The sequence below is a fragment of the Macaca fascicularis genome, chromosome 7 (assembly GCF_037993035.2).
Source record: "Macaca fascicularis isolate 582-1 chromosome 7, T2T-MFA8v1.1".
In the NCBI taxonomy this organism is placed as follows: Eukaryota; Metazoa; Chordata; class Mammalia; order Primates; family Cercopithecidae; genus Macaca; species Macaca fascicularis.
In genome coordinates, this window is record NC_088381.1 from 51,139,139 (window position 1) to 51,157,429 (window position 18,291).

Genomic DNA, 18,291 nt, shown 5'->3' on the forward strand with positions numbered 1-18,291 from the left:
ACAGAGGGGAAAATGATGGTCAAAAGCCTCCCCAAGCACACACCGCTAGACCACACAGAGGACTTAGATGCAGCTGAGGGTTCTACAGTCTCTGCTGTCCCTTCTCCCACTCGTGCTGCCAGGGACCACACTCTGGAGAGGGAGAAACGAGAGTGAGCTGGGTGCTCACACATGGGGCATGGGGGACTACGAAAGGGTCAGCTAGGAGGAAAGGGCAAGGTCTGATCCTGTATGTACACATCACACAGCCCGTGGAGTCAGGAGACCCAGGGCCAGGTCCTAGCTCTGCGGCTACTCGGCATGTGACCGTGGTTAAGTCGTCTCCCTGGACTCTCCATGTACTCCGCATGCTGTGTGCACCTTCTAGAATTAGTGTGGACACTGGCTGGCCTCATACTTACTGCGTAGGTTGCAGACCCCAAGTGCTTCTGCAAGGGGCTCTGCTTCTCCTCATAAGAGTGGCACAGTCTGGCCACGTGCTCTGGGGGTAGAATGGAGTAGCTCTGGAGGTAGCAGGTGGGAGCTGGGCTTGGGTTCCTGGCCCAGACAGGGAAGGGAACACCACAGGGTCACAGGGCCTGGCCCCCTCTCTAGCAGCCCTTGGCCCACAGGCTGCCCAGCTGCCCACCCACAACCCATACTTTTGGGCAGCCCCAGCTGTGCTGCAGTTCACTGGACAACCATCCACCATCGACACTGTGTTTGGCCGCACTGGAGAGGATGAAACTCAGCACTGCCACTGTGGCCTTCACATTGCCGTACTCTAAAGGACCCATGGGTGGGACAGGGGGTGTCACTGTGGGCCCAGCCACCTCCCTGTTGCCCTATTAACTTCAGCTCAAAGCCCCAGGCCCCCTGAAGCCACAGGCACTGCTACTGCTACACCAGGAGCTGGCAGAGAACAGGAAGGTGGGACTGTCAATGTCTTTCTTTCCCTCATGCTTCTCCACTAGGGAAGGCAGGTTAAGGATGCTGCTGGGAGGGGTGGTGGGGCCCCTCTGTACCAGGCACCAGGTCAAGGTCCCAAAGTTGCCTGGGGCCTGTGGACTCAGCGGGGTACTCACCAAACTTGGCATCAGCCTTGAGCTTCAGGATGTTTTCATACCATGGGGAAAGGTGACCTTAAGAGGGTGCCATGCCCCTGTTCACCAGCCCCTCATCCACAGCCTGTGTCCTGCGATAAGGAACAGACAGGCTGGAAAGAAGTATGGGAGGTGCCCAGAGAGGTTGACAGACTGGGTTACCCATCTCCCTGGGCCTAGTGCAGAGTTTCAGGGCACTGGGGGTCATAAGGTCATGGGACAATGGGGTGCTGGGTGTTGTAGTCACATCAATCCCCCGTCCCAGCAGCTCTTTAGTACCTGGCTGCAGAGCAGCCGCAACTTCACAGAGGACTGGAAGGGAAGTCCTTACATCAGCCAGGCTGGTGAACCTCACCCCTCCTTCCTGGGGACTGGCTCAGAGCAGGCCAGACACTGATCAAGGTCACAAAGCATGGTAGCACAGGCTGAGAGCACTGAGGCCCTAACCCCAGAGAAAACTCACCATCATCTACACCCACAATCCCCAGCCCAGCGCCCCTCCTCCACCCAGACTAGACCCTGTGCACTCAACCATCTTGGCCAGCGTGCTGATCTCTGCCAGGACCCAGTCGCGACGGTCCAAATCACCACAGAACCGGAACCTCTGCAAGGGAGGGAGGCAGGTAATCAGGCTGGAGGGAGGGCTGAGGTGTGGCCGGGATCCGTGTGTCTCCCACACTGCTGCCCAGCAGGGACCCTGGTCCCCATCATAGGTGGATACCCTCTATCCTCTTGTTCTCCCCTATCACCAGGCTGTTGAGTGAACTCACTCCTGACCCACCCTGCCACCAAACCCTGCTCTGAGGTCTACTCCAGGCATTCCTCTGCTCAGCAAACATCAATTGAGTGCCTTCTCTGTGCTAGCTCCCACTCTAAGTGCTGGGGTACAGCAGGGGACAAAACAAAGTCCCGGGCCTCACAGAGACGAGTGACCTCTCTCCCCTCTTCCCCATACCCACACAAGTCCAGCCACTCCGGCTTCCCTGCTGCTGCTCAGGGACACCGGCCTTGCTCCCTCCTCCATGCCTGCTGCACTCTCTACATGTCTTGTTATCCTTTATTTCATTCCACTCTCTGCTCAAGTGACACTTTATAAGACCAGTCCGCCCCCGCCCCCGGTATTTTTGTTTTGTTTAAAGACAGAGTCTCGCTCTATTGCCCAGGCTGGAGTGCAATGGTGAAATCTTGACTCACTGCAACTTCTGCCTCCCAGGTGCAAGCAATTCTCCTGCCTCAGCCTCCCAAGTAGCTGGGACTACAGGCATGTGCCATCACGCCTGGCTTTTTTTTTTTGAATAGAGACATGATTTCACCACTTTGGCCATGCTGATCTCAACCTCCTGACCTCAGGTCATCTGCACACCTCAGCCTCCCAAAGTGCTAGGATTACAGGCGTGAGCCATTGCACCCTGACAGGCTGGCCCTTCTTGACCATACTTCCTAAAATAGCCCCTCACATAAGGAAATTTTGGGGGCCGGTGGATGTGTTCATTAACTTGACTGTGGTAATCCAAAAGCCAGGAAGATTTGGTCTTTACTTGTCCAGCCTCATCTTTCTCTAACCTCCAGATGATACTCTCCCAGCTATGGGAAATGCATTCACTCCTGGGGAGCCATGCTCTCTCTCACCTGAATTCTCTGCACATGCAGTTTCCTGTCTGAAGACACACACCTCCCACCCTTGCCTCCCAACCCCTGGTACACAAACTGTACTTCAGCCAGCCAGCTCCTACCATCCGCCTTTAAGGTTGATGGCATCCTCAGGAAACCCTCTTAGCACTACACACTAGGCGCAGTTAGGTCTCTGCCCCTGAAACCTTTACTGTGACTGCCGATTCAAGCCTCCGATTTCCCTTTCCATCGCAGCTCAAGTCCTCCCAGTTCCTAGCACACTTCATGGTATAGACTAGGCGCTTAGAACATACGGACGGATGGATGGATGGATGCATAAGTCTCAAGCCCAAAACTACTACTTTCTGGGTCTGGAAGGAGAGGAAGGGCTTCCTAACATCCATCCGTAGGTTCTAAGCGCCTAGTCTATACCATGAAGTGTGCTAGGCACTGGGAGGACTTGAGCTTCCAGGGAAGGGGAAATCGGAGGCTTGAATTGGCAGTCATAGTTAAGGTTCCAGGGGCAGAGACCTAACTGCGCCTTGTGTGTGGTGCGAAGGGGGCTGATTCTAAGCACGTTCTTGTACAAGCCCCACAGCAGGGCTGGGGAAGAGGCTGTCCTTGGGAGGTCCTCTTGGGGCTGGGACCTGAAAGGACTCCTAGCTCCAGACGAGCCCCACTTCCTGCCCTGGGAGGCAGGGGCCCTTCCTTCCGCCAGGGCACTAAGGCACGGGGACTCTGAGCTGGCCCGCTCTGTCTTTCCCGTCCCCTACCCCCGCACCCCGTCTCAGGAGCGGGGTGGCGGCGGACTTTTCTCTACCAGACCCACAGCCCTCACGCCCGCACACACTATGTTTGCGGAGAGGCCAGTGCAGACAACCTCCACCCTTTTCCGGAGCCGCTGGCGCCCCCTCATTCCCGCTCCAGCATCCCATGCCTCGCTTCACCCCTGGTGCCTCATCATCGCGCCAGGAAGCCAGGGCCCGGGAATTTCTTTTCCTGGTGGCGCCCCAGGTCAGCTGAGTCGATTATCACGTGACTGGGACTAACGTCCTCTGGGAGAGAGGGGGCTGCTAGGAGTGAGGCGGAGAGCAGACCGTAGCCCACCGGAAGTGCCCGGGACGAAGTGCTGGCGTCCCCTCCTCCTTCTCCCAGAATCCTTCCCTGGAAAAAAACCAGCGCCAACCGCCCGTTTATCTGACAGTGGAAGTTGTTTGTTTGGTAGGATCCCAGGAGCCAGGGAGATTCAGATCATTGCCATGTTTTCCACAGTAAAGCGAATAGCATTATTCACAGCTGCGGACTGTGGCAAAAGACATTTTTGAAACTATTGAACTGTACTACACATACAGAAAATTGTACCTATTAGAAATATAAAGCTTAATAAGCTTTCATCAACTGTAGACCTCACATAACCAGCACCCAGATAAAGAAATAACCAGATAACTTCTTCAAGTGCATGGGTATTTTATTTCATTTTGATGAATCGTCTAGGTACCTAGCAAAAAGGGCTGTCATAACTAACATGCTCAGGAAAACTCCCTACAGCTGTAACATCAATAGATGCATATCTTAATTTTTGCCAATCTGATGGAGAAAAAAAATCGGTTGCTTAGATTGCAGTGGTAGTCTGCTTACTGGTAACTTTGAGCTAATGGGTAGTCTAGACCAACTATGTTTCTGACATTGACTTGAAGAGGCAAAAACTAAAAGACAAAACAACAACAAAAATATATTACAGAATAGACTAATAACCGAAGAAGAAATTGAATACAGTCGTCCCTTAGTAACCTCAGGATATTGGTTCCAGGACCCAAGAGATACCAAAATTCACAGACGCTCAAGTCCCTGATATAATATGGCAGCAATACTTGGGGCTCCAAGTCCAGCACACAGTCCCAGCAGGGCCAGGCAGGGTGGCCAGGTTGGCACAGGCATCAGGTCCCAACCTCCTTCCCTCTTTGCCAACACTTAGACCAAGGAGTTCATCTTCTCACAGCTGCTGTCCAACCTGTACTCACGTGGGGACAAGAACATGCTGATGGACAAGGTGGCACAGCAGGCACAGTGGTGCAATGAGATGCTGTGCACACACCACGTGCTGAGGGAGGCACCCAGCATCATCGGTGACATCAACACGAACACCATCAGCATGCCCATGGGGGTCCATGGATGACTCCTGGCTGCAGGTGCAGAGTGTCCCAGCCGGACGCAGGTACCAGGGCTGGCCCCCACAGCCCCAAAGCCCCCCAGACTCCATGGATGAGCCTGTGAGCTCTTGGAAAAGGCTCCATACCCAAGGTGGCAGACGTGGGTGCTCTCTGAAGCTGTCACAGAGGGCAGAGAGCTCGTGGTTTATGGTGTAGGGGCCGGGAACTTGGAGGGCATTGTGTGTGGGGCTGGACTCTGAGGTGGCCAGAGGCCCAGGAACGTCATCCTGGGCACAATGTACCTGTCATGCAGTCTGAGCCATGCTGCCAGGGCAGGGCATCCAGCTCCCAGCCTGGGAGTGCCGAGAGCCGAATCCACTGCAGAGCAGTGGTGATAGTCAGGGTCCCACCTCCTCTATCTGTTGGCAATCCAGTGGCGATCTAGGATAAAATATTGAGAGTCCCATACACATGGTGATCCCACAACACACCTCACAGGCCAGGCAGGAACACACAGCCCCCTTCCCTCCCTCCCAGGCACCTCATAGCTGCTAGCATGTGACTGAAGGCAGGGTCTCTGGCCCCCGCTGAAGCACTCCTGCCAGCCAGCGGGCTCCTGCACCTTGGCCTGTTGCTCCTAGGGGTTGCCTGTGCTATTCAGCCAAGGGGATCACAGTGCCCGCCTGCCCAGCTGAGCTCCACCTAGCGAGCCCACCAGCCTCCCCTGCCACGGACTCTCCCTCTTCTGATTTCCCAGCAGGAAGGACCCAGCCTCACCTATGGGACCTGTAGCCCCCCTCAAGCAGCTGATGCTCCCCTCTTAGACTTACAAGTCTATGGTTAGTGGCATACGCCCTCCCTGTCTTACCCAGGGTCTGGGTCTTTCTGACCACCCAGAGAGGCCTCTGGCACTCACTCCAGCCATCCATCCCTTTTAGTTTCACCATCCTGGGTCAAGCAGTGTTCCTTCTCTATCAGGCCTGGTGGCTGTTGGGTGGGGCTCCCCAAGGTGAGAAGTGGCCCTGGGCCACTGGGTTGGAAGAGAGGGTGACCAGAGAAGGGGGAACCCCGAGGGAGCTGGGCATTGGTCTGAACTGAGGCCCACCTCCTGGGTACTGTGGGTCAGGCCAGTGTGTGTGGGCTGGGGAGGGCCGCCGCAGTCCCCAGCACTACCTGTGAAGCTCCGGCTCCTCCCTCCATCTTCCTCCCCTTTTCCTTCCAGCCCCTCTTTTCCAGGAACCTTGCCACACCTGCACCTGCACGCTCCCCTCCGCGGCCCTCCCACAGCTGCCGCAGCACGCCCGTGCTCTGTGCTTGCCTCACCAGCTCTCTGCTCACTTTTCTCTCTCCTGTTTTCTCTCTGCTTCTCTCCAACTGCCAGCTGATCGGGTCAGGAAATTCATCCGGACCTGAGAGCCCCAGGCCCACTTCGACCTCTAAACAGATCCACCTCTTCTCGGAGGCCTCCCTTTCCAAGCCTGCCTGGGCGAGTGTCCTGTGACTTGACAGTGGCTCCCCAACCCCAAAGCCAGCCCCCTTCATCTGTGACTTAGTCTGTTGTAGTGCTGAGCTGACACATCCAGGTGTGACTGTTGCTGAAAACTTGTGCCCCTCTGTGGTATGCCCTGCCCTGTTCTATAAATATCTATAAATACTCTGTGGTATGCCCTGCCCTGTTCTATAAATATCTATAAATACTCTGTGGTATGCCCTGCCCTGTTCTATAAATATCTATAAATACTCTGTGGTATGCCCTGCTCTGTTCTATACATATCTATAAATACTCTGTGGCATGCCCTGCCCTGTTCTATAAATATGTACAAATACTCTGTGGTATGCCCTGCCCTGTTCTATAAATATCCATAAATACTCTGTGGTATGCCCTGCCCTGTTCTATACATACCTATAAATACTCTGTGGTATGCCCTGCCCTGTTCTATAAATACCTATAAATACTCTGTGGTATGCCCTGCCCTGTTCTATAAATACCTATAAATACTCTGTGGTATGCCCTGCCCTGTTCTATAAATATCCATAAATACTCTGTGGTATGCCCTGCCCTGTTCTATACATACCTATAAATACTCTGTGGTATGCCCTGCCCTGTTCTATACATACCTATAAATACTCTGTGGTATGCCCTGCCCTGTTCTATAAATACCTATAAATACTCTGTGGTATGCCCTGCCCTGTTCTATAAATATCTATAAATACTCTGTGGTATGCCCTGCCCTGTTCTATAAATATCTATAAATACTCTGTGGTATGCCCTGCCCTGTTCTATAAATATCCATAAATACTCTGTGGTATGCCCTGCCCTGTTCTATACATATGCATAAATACTCTGTGGTACGCCCTGCCCTGTTCTATAAATATCTATAAATATTCTGTGGTATGCCCTGCCCTGTTCTATAAATATCTATAAATACTCTGTGGTATGCCCTGCCCTGTTCTATAAATATCTATAAATACTCTGTGGTACGCCCTGCCCTGTTCTATAAATATCTACAAATACTCTGTGGTACGCCCTGCCCTGTTCTATACATACCTATAAATACTCTGTGGTATGCCCTGCCCTGTTCTATAAATACCTATAAATACTCTGTGGTATGCCCTGCCCTGTTCTATAAATACCTATAAATACTCTGTGGTATGCCCTGCCCTGTTCTATACATACCTATAAATACTCTGTGGTATGCCCTGCCCTGTTCTATAAATACCTATAAATACTCTGTGGTATGCCCTGCCCTGTTCTATAAATATCTATAAATACTCTGTGGTATGCCCTGCCCTGTTCTATAAATATCTATAAATACTCTGTGGTATGCCCTGCCCTGTTCTATAAATACCTATAAATACTCTGTGGTATGCCCTGCCCTGTTCTATACATATCTATAAATATATACATATACATATACATATAAACACACACACACACATATATATGTACAACTACACGTGGCTAACCGCCTCACCTCTAGCGCTGGGAATCAGTCACCGTGCTGTCCTTGTGGAGTCTTGTGGCCCAACAAGAGGAAGCTCTCCCCTGACATTGCCCCTCAAACATGCACCACCTCCAGTGAGCCTCCCTGTCATGCCCGGCCTGCGGACAACCAGCCCCCACCATCCCTCCCACCCCCCAACAAACATGGGGGCACGGCGCAGGCAGCTGTGTGGACTGACAGTCTCTACCAGTCCTGCTGTCCCTCGGCTGAGAATCAAACTCATTTCTGGATGACGGGGAATATGTCCTCTGCTGGCTGTGTTCTCTATGGAGCTCAGGGAAGGGAAAAGGCCAAGCCATTTCTAGGGTGCTGTTGGGAGCAATGTAAAGGCCACACCCTTTCCAAGGGACACTTTTCCTGGAAAGCCCCTGGAGTTTAGGTGAAGCCAGCTCTGGCCACTAGAGAGCAGGGCCATGAACTCAGCCTGGAGGAGCCTGCGGGGCGGCAAGCACTCTGGAGGGACAGATGGAACAGGTCACCAGGTGCACTGGAGGGACAGACAGAACAGGCCACCCTTTCAGTGAATATTTGCACCTTTCAGTGAATATAGGCAAATCTGTTATTCCATCTGTAAAATCATATTATTGCTCTCCTGTTAATGTCATATGTATAAAAGTATCATGAGGATGCCAAATGCTAAAAATGGAGATGGTCTAGTAACTAGAAATGCCCACCCCAGGGAGCGCACATACATCTCTCCCTACATCCTAATAAAGTGATGTATTTTGGAACACAGACATTAGAACTTCATGAAGTTGTAGCTATTGATTCTTTCCCAAGCATCATAAACTTATGATTTAGGCAATGTATGACTGAAAGAATTCATTCATCATGTATAGACACATTAACATAAATATGGCACAAATTATGCCTCTAACTGAAACCGAGAGGTATAAAAACATATTTCACTCTTCGTAAAGAACTTTGTGAGGAAACATAACTCTGTGATTGTATAGACACTTTTCCTCATAATACTTTCACCTTCACAAACAGTAGACTGCACTGCAGCTTGTAAACATTTTAAGTTGCATAAACTTCCCCTTGATTTTCAAATGTAGTATAATACTGTCTACTAAAACTCCTTTTTGTTTCAACTAATACTCTCACATATATTGGTTTATAATAATGGTCATTATTATTATAAAAGTGTTTTTCATTCAAAGAAAAGAAGCAAATTCCTGTGTCAGATTAATCAATGTGGTTGAAGAATAGGTATTAGCCAGAGAGGTCTAGATGGTAAAATCAATCTTCTAGCCTCAAAGAAGCTCCATGAACATAGAGGAATGCCAGGTGTCACACAGCTTTCCTTCACTCGAATTCATTCTTGACTAGAGCCTGTATGCCTGTTCCAGGGACATTTAAACTCTGAAAGGATTTCTTATGATCTTACTAAATACATTAAGAAGAATGCCAACCAGTGCCCTTTTGTGCACTGAGCCATGTCGTCATGTGATTAAAACAGGTAACATGAACTCTGACGTTAAAATGTATTGTGGATGTGAAGGCTCTAAGCTAGAAAAGATTTTCCACATCCACAGTGAATGACGGGAGCCTTTCATTCCTCAGAAATAATCCCTTTTAGGTCATTGAGAAAGAGTCCAACTGCTGCAGCTCATGCTGCGATATCTTCAGGAGCCCAGAGCACGTACAAATCCTAAGGGAACTACCATAGTACCATGCTCATTCCTGGCACCAGAACAAATGAAACACACTCTATCCTGCACACACCTGCCAGAGCAGGCCACTTTCCTCTTCTGTGAGATTTAAAAAGCTCCCCAAAATGTTACCACTCCCATCCCCAATACACAGAAAATAGGGGGAAATCTGTTTCCAGTTCTCGGCCTTTAAACAACTCTAAATGTCAGTATTCACAGGGGCATATTACAAAGTAAGAAACAGTGCGCACTTGAGGGCAAACCACATATTGAGCTAATGAAGAGCTCACTGTGATTAGGATTCGATCAAACATAATAGCAGAACATAAGCACATTTTATCTGAATTCTGTAAAGAAGATACATACTGCAATAACATTAAAAAAAGCATGGCAGCCTATTCCAAACCAGCAAGAATAGTTTTGTGCAAATAGGGGGTCTTTTTGTTTGAACTCCCACCACCTGAGGGCAAACTCGATACACATGCTAATAACCTACAATTATCAGATAAAAAAACAAAAATGCTAAAGGATGCCAGAGTGAACATCAGGGAAAGAGCCACTCTCCCTTAACTTTTTATAAATAAATTTAAACTGTAAATTAGAAACACAAATAAACATGAAGGGCTGTGACATTCAAATGAAGTAAATGAATTGTGTAGGGGATTAACCCCATAAATTTTTGTTGTTTTTTGTTTTTTCAATTTCTTGACCAGCTCTCAGATGATGATGATGTTGATCTCCCTGTTCTCCGCTGCCCGGTAAAAGAATGGGACGCAGGGTTTGCTGGCCAAGCCTGGGTGCTCCTGGGTGTCCTGCATTACAGGAAGCAGCTGCACGATCTTCTCTGCGGTGGGGTTGCCACGGGGAGAACCCTCCCTGACCTCTCCCGCTGCAGGCTCCATGCTGTCGGCCAGGCTCACCTCACAAAGATCTTCGGAGAGAGGGAGGCGGGGGTCTGAGCACGGTGCGAGCCTCCCCTGCTCCTGCCTGCCCACCCCGCCTGAGGGCTCTACTCACCACCCTGCTTCTCCGCAGCCCCAAGCTCCTGGGGGGCTGGGGCCCCTGGAGCAGGCTCCTCAGCAGAGTTCTGTGCAGTGGGGAGGAATTTGTCATGCCCCTCGTGGTGGCCCATGAGCAGTAACACCGGCTCCTGCAGTTCCAACAGCTTCACCTGAAGGGAGGGGTGCTCAGCTGCCATGACTGAGCCGGCACCAGCGCCAATGCCCACCCCACCCCCATAGAGATATTGCATGCCCTCTACCTTCATCTCCTCCTCCTTCTGGGCCAGCCTGATGATGTCCTCTTGGTGCCGTGTGTTTGGCACTGCCCCATGGCTCTCATATATGGTGATGTACTCTCCTGGAAGAGGACTGGGCTCAGACACTGGGGTCCCTCCGACGGCCCCGCAGCTCCCCATGCCATGCCCTGGCCTCCTGCTTACTCATGCCCTCTCTTGCTCCAGAGAGCTGGATGAATCCAAGCTCTCGTTTTTCCACCTGCTCCTTCCCGTCTGCCTTCTCCTTCGGGAGGTCCATAAAGCTGCTCTGGAGACAAAATAATGGGGTCACATTCCGGGAGTGACCTGTCCTTCCCGCCCCCACTTTTCTTGGCCCATGCCAGGACTCGCTCACCTTCAGCTTCTCCATGGCCCCCTGCAGGGCCCGGTAGGTCTCCCCACACACAAACTCACCCCCAGTCCCTGGGGCTGGGGCCTCAGCCTCTGGTCCTTCCACGTCGAGGCCACCAGGTGAGCCAGGTGCAGGCAACACAGCCTTTGCACCTTCCGCTGCCCACATAGCCGTGCCTGCTCCTCCTGGGCAGTGGCTCCAGTGGAGTTGAAAATGCCACATGAAGGCAAGAGCTGAGTATTCTTGTAGGGGCATACACAGAACAAATGGGGCAGGGAGGTGGAGCACAGTCCCTTCCCTTGGGGTCTCAGAGAGTGCACCTGTTGGTCACAGGTGAAGTGGTGTCTGACTACTGCCTGGAAGGGGTGAGGGTCCAGAGAAATCAGAAGGCAGGGAAACCTAGAGCATAAGGGGGTCTGGGAGGGACCACAGAGGAAGGTGGCAAAGTGGGGCAGGGACAGTCAGACTCACCATGGCCTCCTGGCTCTCCAGGTCCTTTGGGAAGCTTGGCATCAGCTGAGGCGCCTCCTCCTCCTCACCGTCCAGATGACCTCCTTCATCTCCTGTGGGGAGGTGGCCACAGGGGTCCTCAGACAATCCAACTAGGGAGGTATTGCGGACCCACTTCTCCCCACCCTCACTGTGTAACCCTGAGCCAGCCCCTCCCCAGAGGGGAATGAGCTGCTGTTCTTTATTTTTCCTTTTAAGAACCAAGATCTTGCTATATTGCCCAGGCACAGTCCCACTATGGGTCGGTGTGGGAGTTCTGAACTGCTCCCTTTCTGATCTGGGCCAGTTCACTCATCCTTAGGTAACCCGGTGGCCCCCTGCTGCCAGGAGGTCACTATATTCATGCCGAGTTTATTGCAGACACCCGGTTGGCATAATGACCAGCTCTTCTAAAGGTTTCTTCCAACCCTTCAATCTTGTGCTGCTGACAGTCCCCCCTTCCTCCTGGGGCTGTCTCCTCTTCCCTTGAGTGGTCTCCTGTACCTTCTCCAGGGAGAGCCATGAGGCTCAACTGGGCCTCTAGGTGTCGATTCTGCTGGCTGGCAGCTTCTAGGTGCTCCTAAGGGAATGGAAAATCAGTGAGAAGGCACGGAGGATGCCAGGTCGTCCCCCTTGGGGCCCTGTCCTCAGCAACTCCCTCCCCTGGGTCTCCTGCAGATTTGCTGGGCCATCTCAGCCACTGCTTTGCCCCGAGTTTCCTGCTGCTGCAGTTGGTCCATGAGCTGGGTCTGCAGCAGTAACTCCCTGTGCAGCACCTCCTTCTCAGAGGTCAGCTGCTGATAGGGGGCCACGTACTGCTGCAGGTGACCCAGGTACTAGTCTCACTGCTGCGCAGGCTCTGAGATCCTTGGCTCTTCAGCTCCAGCTGCAGGAAGGCCCTGGGCATGAGGGCACGTGGTGGCTGGCTTCCAGATTCTGGGCCCATTAATAGGGTAGTGAGGGCACTGTGGGGCTCTGTCACCTGCCTGGGCCCCTGGCCCATTGCTCCAGGCCTAAGAAACTTCCTCCCTTGCCTAGAACCCTATGCCTCCTTCCCCAGCCTCAAATATCATTTATTTGGGTCCTTCTTCCCACCATTTAAACTGTAGGCCACAGACTGGTGGAAAAGCAGAGGGAGCCAACCACCATCTGCTAAGTGTGCTACAAGCCTAATGCTTTCCATGTATTCTCTCATTTAATCCTCAGCACCTCTGCAAGGAAAATGCTAACTTCCTTTTGAAGTTAAAGAAACAGAGACTTAGAGATGAAAAGTAATTGAATGCTGACCAGAGGAACCAAGGCTCGAATCCAGTTTGAATCTTAGGGGGGTTTTTTGTTTTGTTTTGTTTTGTTTTGTTTTGAGACAGTGTCACTCTGTGGCTGAGGCTGGAGTGCAGTGGTGCAATCTTAGCTCACTGCCACCTCCACCTCCCATGCTCAAGTGATTCTCATGGCTCAGTCTCCTGAGTAGCTGGGATTACAGGCATGTGCCACCATGCCTGGCTAATTTTTTGTTGTTGTAATTTTAGTAGAGATGAGGTTTCCCCATGTTGGCCAGGCTGTTCTCAAACTCCTGACCTCAAGTGTTTCTCCTGCCTCAGCCTCCCAAAGTGCTGGGATTACAGGTATGAGCTACCACCCCGGGCATAAGGAACCTCTTATACCAGTCTCTTCCCCTATGATTGGGGGGCTCCATGCCTCTAGCTGGAATGATGATGTCGAGATCTGGGAGAAGCCCAGGGCTACCCACCTCTAAAATCAGAGGGCAGGAAGCAAGAAACAGGTATAGGGCTACCCTGGAGGGTGCTGAGGTCACCTTCCCTCCAGCTAGAGCTGCCTTTGGCCTGGGACCGCCCCTCCCCAGAGGCTGGTGCCCGCCTCCCAGCCCATCTTAAATGGGGCAGAGGTTACTGTCTCCATCACCTCACTCAGCTTCTCCTGCAGCTCCTTTACTTGCTGCTCCAACTGCAGTGCACTCTTGTTCTCGTTCTGGACAGAGAGAAGCAATCAGTGGCCATCCACTGCAGCTGGAGAACGCTGAACTTGGTGTCTGTCTCCCGGGTCACCAGGAAGGTGGAGGCAGGTTAGAAAAATCATCCCCTCTCCCCCACAGCCATCAGAGCAGGGCCTGATGAGCTCTGGCTCACAGGTGCCTTTCGAAGTACCATGTCATGTGAGGGTTACTCTGCCCCATTTTACAGGTGGGGAAACAAAGGCCTGGAGGGCTAGGGATGAGGACAGCCTCCCCAGGTGGGGCAACCCACCAGATCTTTGAAGCCGCACTGTGGCTCGGCCAGCTGCTTGTCGAGCTTTTGGTTCTGGGACAGTGCGAACCTGTCCTGCATTCGCAGCCTCTCCTCCTGCTTTCGTAGCCTCTCCTCCTTCTCCCACAGCCTCTCTTCCTGATCCCACAGCCTCTTCTCCTGCTTTTGCAGCCTCTCCTCTTCCATTCGCAGTCTCTCTTCCTGCTTTCGCAGCCTCTCTTCCTGCTTTCGCAGCCTCTCACCCTGCTCCTGAAGCCTCTCCTTTTGCTCACACAGCCCCTCCTGCTCCCGAAGCCTCCTCTCCTCCTGCTCCCGGAGCCTCTCCTCCTGCTCCTGAAGCCTCTCCTTTTGCTCCTTGCTCAGGAGATTCAAGGCCTGGTTGTTTTCCACCTGGGATTGGAGTTTTTCCACCAAACTCTCCACCTCCTTCCTCAGGTGTTTGGCCTCATCGTGTAGCTGCTCCACGTCAGAGGGCCCTGCTGGGGGCGCTGGGGATGGGGGCTCAGCTGAGAAAGGAATCAGACAATGAGGGCCTCTGGATTCCCCCTCCCACCCCTCCCCCACCAAAAAAAACAAAGCCTCCTCTTGATGCACAGCTCCTCTCAGGCTTCCCAAACTTGGCCTCACTGCTAATGATTCCTCACACCCGATGGAAGCCAATTTCCCAGCCATGTCAGATAGAGAGCACTGTGGGTGGCTGACAACGGGCACTCCTCCCTCTTTGCTGATGGGGACCCTGAGGCTCATGGAGATGACAAGACTTGCTGAATCCTGGCACAGACCTCGTTCCCTCTGCCTCAAAGCCCTTCCATCTACCCACCTGCCTGGGGCATCCTAAGCCACCCCACAGCCCTCTGATGCCAGTCCTGCTGCCAGGTCACACCAGCCCCATCTTACCCATCTGGGGTTTGATTTCGGACAAGCTCCTCTCCAGCTCCTGTATCCGATGTATGTCACGCTTCTTCTCCTCCTTCAATGTGCGAGTCTGCCCAAAACACAGGGGGAAAGGGTCCTGGAGAGAGGGGCTGGTGACTGGACAGGCTACCATCTCCCTCTCTGCCCCCACCTCCACAAAGCCCAGATCCACGACCACCTCTGGCTGTACTAGTCCCATGTTACAGATGCCCAGAAAGACCCAGTGACCCATGTAAGGTGGGAACTGAAGGCTCAGGTCTCACCTCCACCGACATTTTCCGCATCCTCTCCTGCCACCGGGCCCTCTCTCCTTTTATATGTTCAGCATATTCGTCTCTCTGCAGCTGGACCTGTTTCAATGACTCTGTCACCTGCAGGAATGGGCACAGAAGTGAGGAAGGGCTGTCACTGGTCCTCACCTGCTCCTGGTCACCTGGGGTCATCTTCCTTCCACATCCCTCCCTCTGCAAAGCCTCACCTGTGTCACGTGTGCGTTCAGCAGCGCCCGCTCCTTTAAGGTCTGCCGTAACTGCCGCTGGAGGACGGCTTCACTGCGGCTCGAGGACTGGATGGGGAAGAGTGAGAAGTTTTGATGTGGGTCGCCCGGGCAGTGCCCCTTAAAAGGGCTAGGGCTAGGGCTAGGCTCAATATACAACTCAGTCAGTAAAGATCAAGGCATTTCCAAGCCCGTGGCCTGGTTTTAAAAGAACTCAGTAAACTTGGAAGGGACAGGGAAAGAGATTGAATTTACAGCTGGCTAAGGGAGGCCCAGAGAGATCAGATAATAATGCAATGGTTATTTCTATTACTACTACCACTGTTTGAATCTTTATGGAGTGCTTTACCAGGTACCATGCTAACAATCCCATTTAATCCTCACAAGCATCATATGAGACAGTTCTTAGGGTAACCTCTAATGCGTAGATGAAAATCATGGAGTGTTTGAGGTTAAGTGCTTGCCTAAGATCACTGAGACAGAGCTGAGATTTGAACACCCAGGTGTATCTGATTCTCTAAGCCCATTTTTTCTTGCTATGGGTGGGGGCACAGATAGAAAGGGGGAAATTAATCTTTTGTTCACTTTTTGAAAGGGTGATACATTCGCATAGTTCAAAACTCAGAAGGTACAGAAGGGAAGTGTCTCCCAGCCACCCTGTTACTCTCTCCTGAGTTTTTTAATGAATGCTTACACTTACAGACATGTTTTATGTATATTATCATAGTACACACAGACACACAGACACACACACACACACACACACCCCTCTCCTCTCTCTACAGAAATGGTGACATACTAAAGGTACTCTTCTGTACCTTCACAGTTCAAGTACCCGATACCCCACCTGGGACTTGGCCAAGGACACAGCCAGGTAACGGCAGGGCAGGCACTTGGCCTCCGAGTTCTGCATCCAGTGTTCGCTCACCACAGTGCCCCCAACTCACCCACAGCAGCTGACTCAGCCCCAGGCTGCCTCTAACAACCACACACAAAAGCAGCGAGAAATGAGCATGCTGCCTTCTGGGCAGGACACTGCATCCTGCAGAAGGGACCTTTAGGCTCACTCCTGCATCTGGGAAGCCAGGCTGCCAGGGGACGGGGCAGCTGGTTGGACTCACCCTGTCCTCTTCCCACTGCTGTGTACACACAGCAGAGAGAGCCCGCTCCAATTCTTGAATACGCTGTAAGGAGGATTGCAGGCGGCCGGCCAGATCCTTGGACTCTTCTGTAATGAGAGAGGTTGAGATGGGGCCCAAAGGAGTCCCCCTAAAGTGCCAGTGTCAAAGTGCCAGGGTGAAGGATGACGGGGTGCCCAGATTCCCACCTTCAAAGTGTCTGGCGGCACGTTTAGTATGGTAAAGGGTGGTCTTCAAGTCTGCCTTTTCCAATGTGAGGATGTTGATTGTCTGGAATTGAACGTTTGGGAGAAAAGCCAAGCAAGTGCTGAAAGAGAAGGAAAGAAACATTCTCCGGAGGACAGGAGAAAACTCCCCACCCTCCACTCACCTCTAACTGCTCCGTCTGTGCTTTGTGTATGTCATTGTTTGCTTTCTTTTCCTGTAGGAAGAGGAAGACAGAGCTCTTACCCGGGGGAGGCAGAGATGGCACAGCAAGAGACATGCCCCCGACATGCCACCAATGCCCCAGGACAGGCACACCCATGGGACCAGGTTATCAGGGACCCTGTGGGTATGGGGTGGAATCTGAGGAGTGAGCCTTCTTCCCCAGGCTGGGAGTGGGTGAGATGGGACTGGCGCCTCTACATCTGAGTGCCCCTCAAACCCAGCAGTCATGTTGTGTGCAAACAAAGAAATCACGTTACTTCTTCCAGCTGATGTTCCACTTGTTTCTTCTGTTGTTTCTGTGGGGAGAGTCAAATTCAGGTGACTGAGGGGGGCCCCCTCAACTCTATTGCCCAAGCCTGGAAGTTGTAGGCAGGGACCAGGAATGGATTTTAAAGGCAAACTTCTCAGACCCAGTGGCAACACGAACTGATCAACTCTCCTCAAGCTCCCAAAGACAGAGGATTTGGGTCTTTGTTGGTTTTTGCCCACAGCCACAGAACTCAAAGTCTGAATCTGGATTCTCTCAAAAGGACAGTAACATAAACCTCTAGAGACGGAGTCTGAGAAAGGCCTACCCTTCCGCCAGCTTGTGATTTAGAAAGATGTGTTCATTTGACAAACATTTACTGAGCACATACAGGCCAGGTACGGGTCTTCACAGCAGATATACAGGATAGAAAAGGACAGACGGGAGCCCTTGGCCCTGAGATTTCCATTCTAGGGGCATTTTAATCTCGGACTGTCGGAGCTTAAAGAGATCTTTGATACTCTCTACCTCCTCTGGAAACACGAGCCCAAGGAGGAGAGGTGGCTTGTCCAGACTCAAAGAGCAACTTAGGGACTGAGTCAGGGCAGAAATACGGGGCCCCTGACAACCCTCACTTTCCTGAGAGGTGACAACCCCAGGCCATGTGTGGCAAGGACTGGAGCAGGGATGTCTGAAGCAGAGAGTCAGCAAAGAGGACAGTGACAGAAGAGCCATGCTGCATGCTCCTTACTCTGGGGTCCCCCCAGGTGAGGCCTGGGTGATTCAGCTCCCTATCTGCCCTTTGGACCAGGGGCCCTCAGCCCCTTTCTTCAGAGCCCCAAGAGGAAACTAAAACCCAGGATTGGCAGCGTGGAATCAGGGACCCCACTGGACTCTTACCAATGATTCTATGTTTTCATTTAGTTGATTGATTGTTGCGGAGCTTGAGTCCAAGGCTACTTCCAGTTCTTGGTACCGGCTCTGAGGCGCACGCAGAGAGGAGGAGTTGAAGGATGATTGCGGGGAGAAGTAGAGAGAACAATCATTAGGGCTGGTGTGTGTGTGGGCTGTCTCAGCTGGCATAGGGGCACGCAGCCCCTGCCGTGAGAGGAGGTTGGAGGGCTGGCCTGCAGGGTCACTGCACCTCGGCCCAGGGCATCTTACCTCCAGACCCTTCAGGG

At 52.2% G+C, this 18,291-nt stretch overlaps 1 protein-coding gene and 2 long non-coding RNA genes across 4 annotated transcripts; all 3 read right to left on the minus strand.

The window, feature by feature from the left end:
* On the minus strand, nt 1-1,687 carry LOC135971846 (uncharacterized). Its single transcript, XR_012415170.1, has 4 exons — nt 1,615-1,687; nt 1,330-1,394; nt 1,065-1,174; nt 1-130 (listed from the first exon to the last, which is right to left on the minus strand). It is a non-coding gene; the product is annotated as an uncharacterized lncRNA (long non-coding RNA).
* Nucleotides 1,688-4,146: 2,459 nt separating this feature from the next.
* Nucleotides 4,147-6,465, minus strand: LOC141407216 (uncharacterized). 2 transcript variants are annotated; one of them, XR_012415168.1, is made up of 2 exons: nt 6,182-6,465; nt 4,147-5,284 (listed from the first exon to the last, which is right to left on the minus strand). It is a non-coding gene; the product is annotated as an uncharacterized lncRNA (long non-coding RNA). The 2 variants fall into 2 exon arrangements; XR_012415169.1 differs by having other exon boundaries at nt 6,167-6,305.
* A 2,219-nt stretch (nt 6,466-8,684) lies between these two features.
* LOC135971847 (golgin subfamily A member 6C-like) lies at nt 8,685-17,078 on the minus strand. The gene is made up of 14 exons (XM_065548170.2): nt 16,805-17,078; nt 16,623-16,704; nt 16,417-16,523; nt 15,278-15,364; nt 15,063-15,170; nt 14,782-14,869; nt 13,885-14,390; nt 13,544-13,609; nt 12,125-12,200; nt 11,603-11,694; nt 10,945-11,047; nt 10,765-10,862; nt 10,521-10,674; nt 8,685-10,434 (listed from the first exon to the last, which is right to left on the minus strand). Exons 1-14 carry the CDS (start codon nt 16,958-16,960, stop codon nt 10,220-10,222), a joined length of 1,938 nt encoding a protein of 645 aa, XP_065404242.2. The 5' UTR covers nt 16,961-17,078; the 3' UTR covers nt 8,685-10,219.
* Between the last annotated feature and the right edge of the window lie 1,213 nt (nt 17,079-18,291).

Bases quoted from the DNA above. Each gene is read 5' to 3' on its own strand.
- LOC135971847 (XM_065548170.2), bottom strand. From the start codon at position 16,960: ATGGGTGTGCCTGTCCTGGGGCATTGGTGGCATGTCGGGGGCATGTCT. The intron at 15,171-15,277 runs GTGAGGCTTTGC...CCATTCCTGCAG, and splicing joins TGAACGCACACGTGACACAG to GTGACAGAGTCATTGAAACA. The intron at 11,695-12,124 runs GTACAGGAGACC...ACCTCCCCACAG, and splicing joins CATGGCTCTCCCTGGAGAAG to GAGATGAAGGAGGTCATCTG.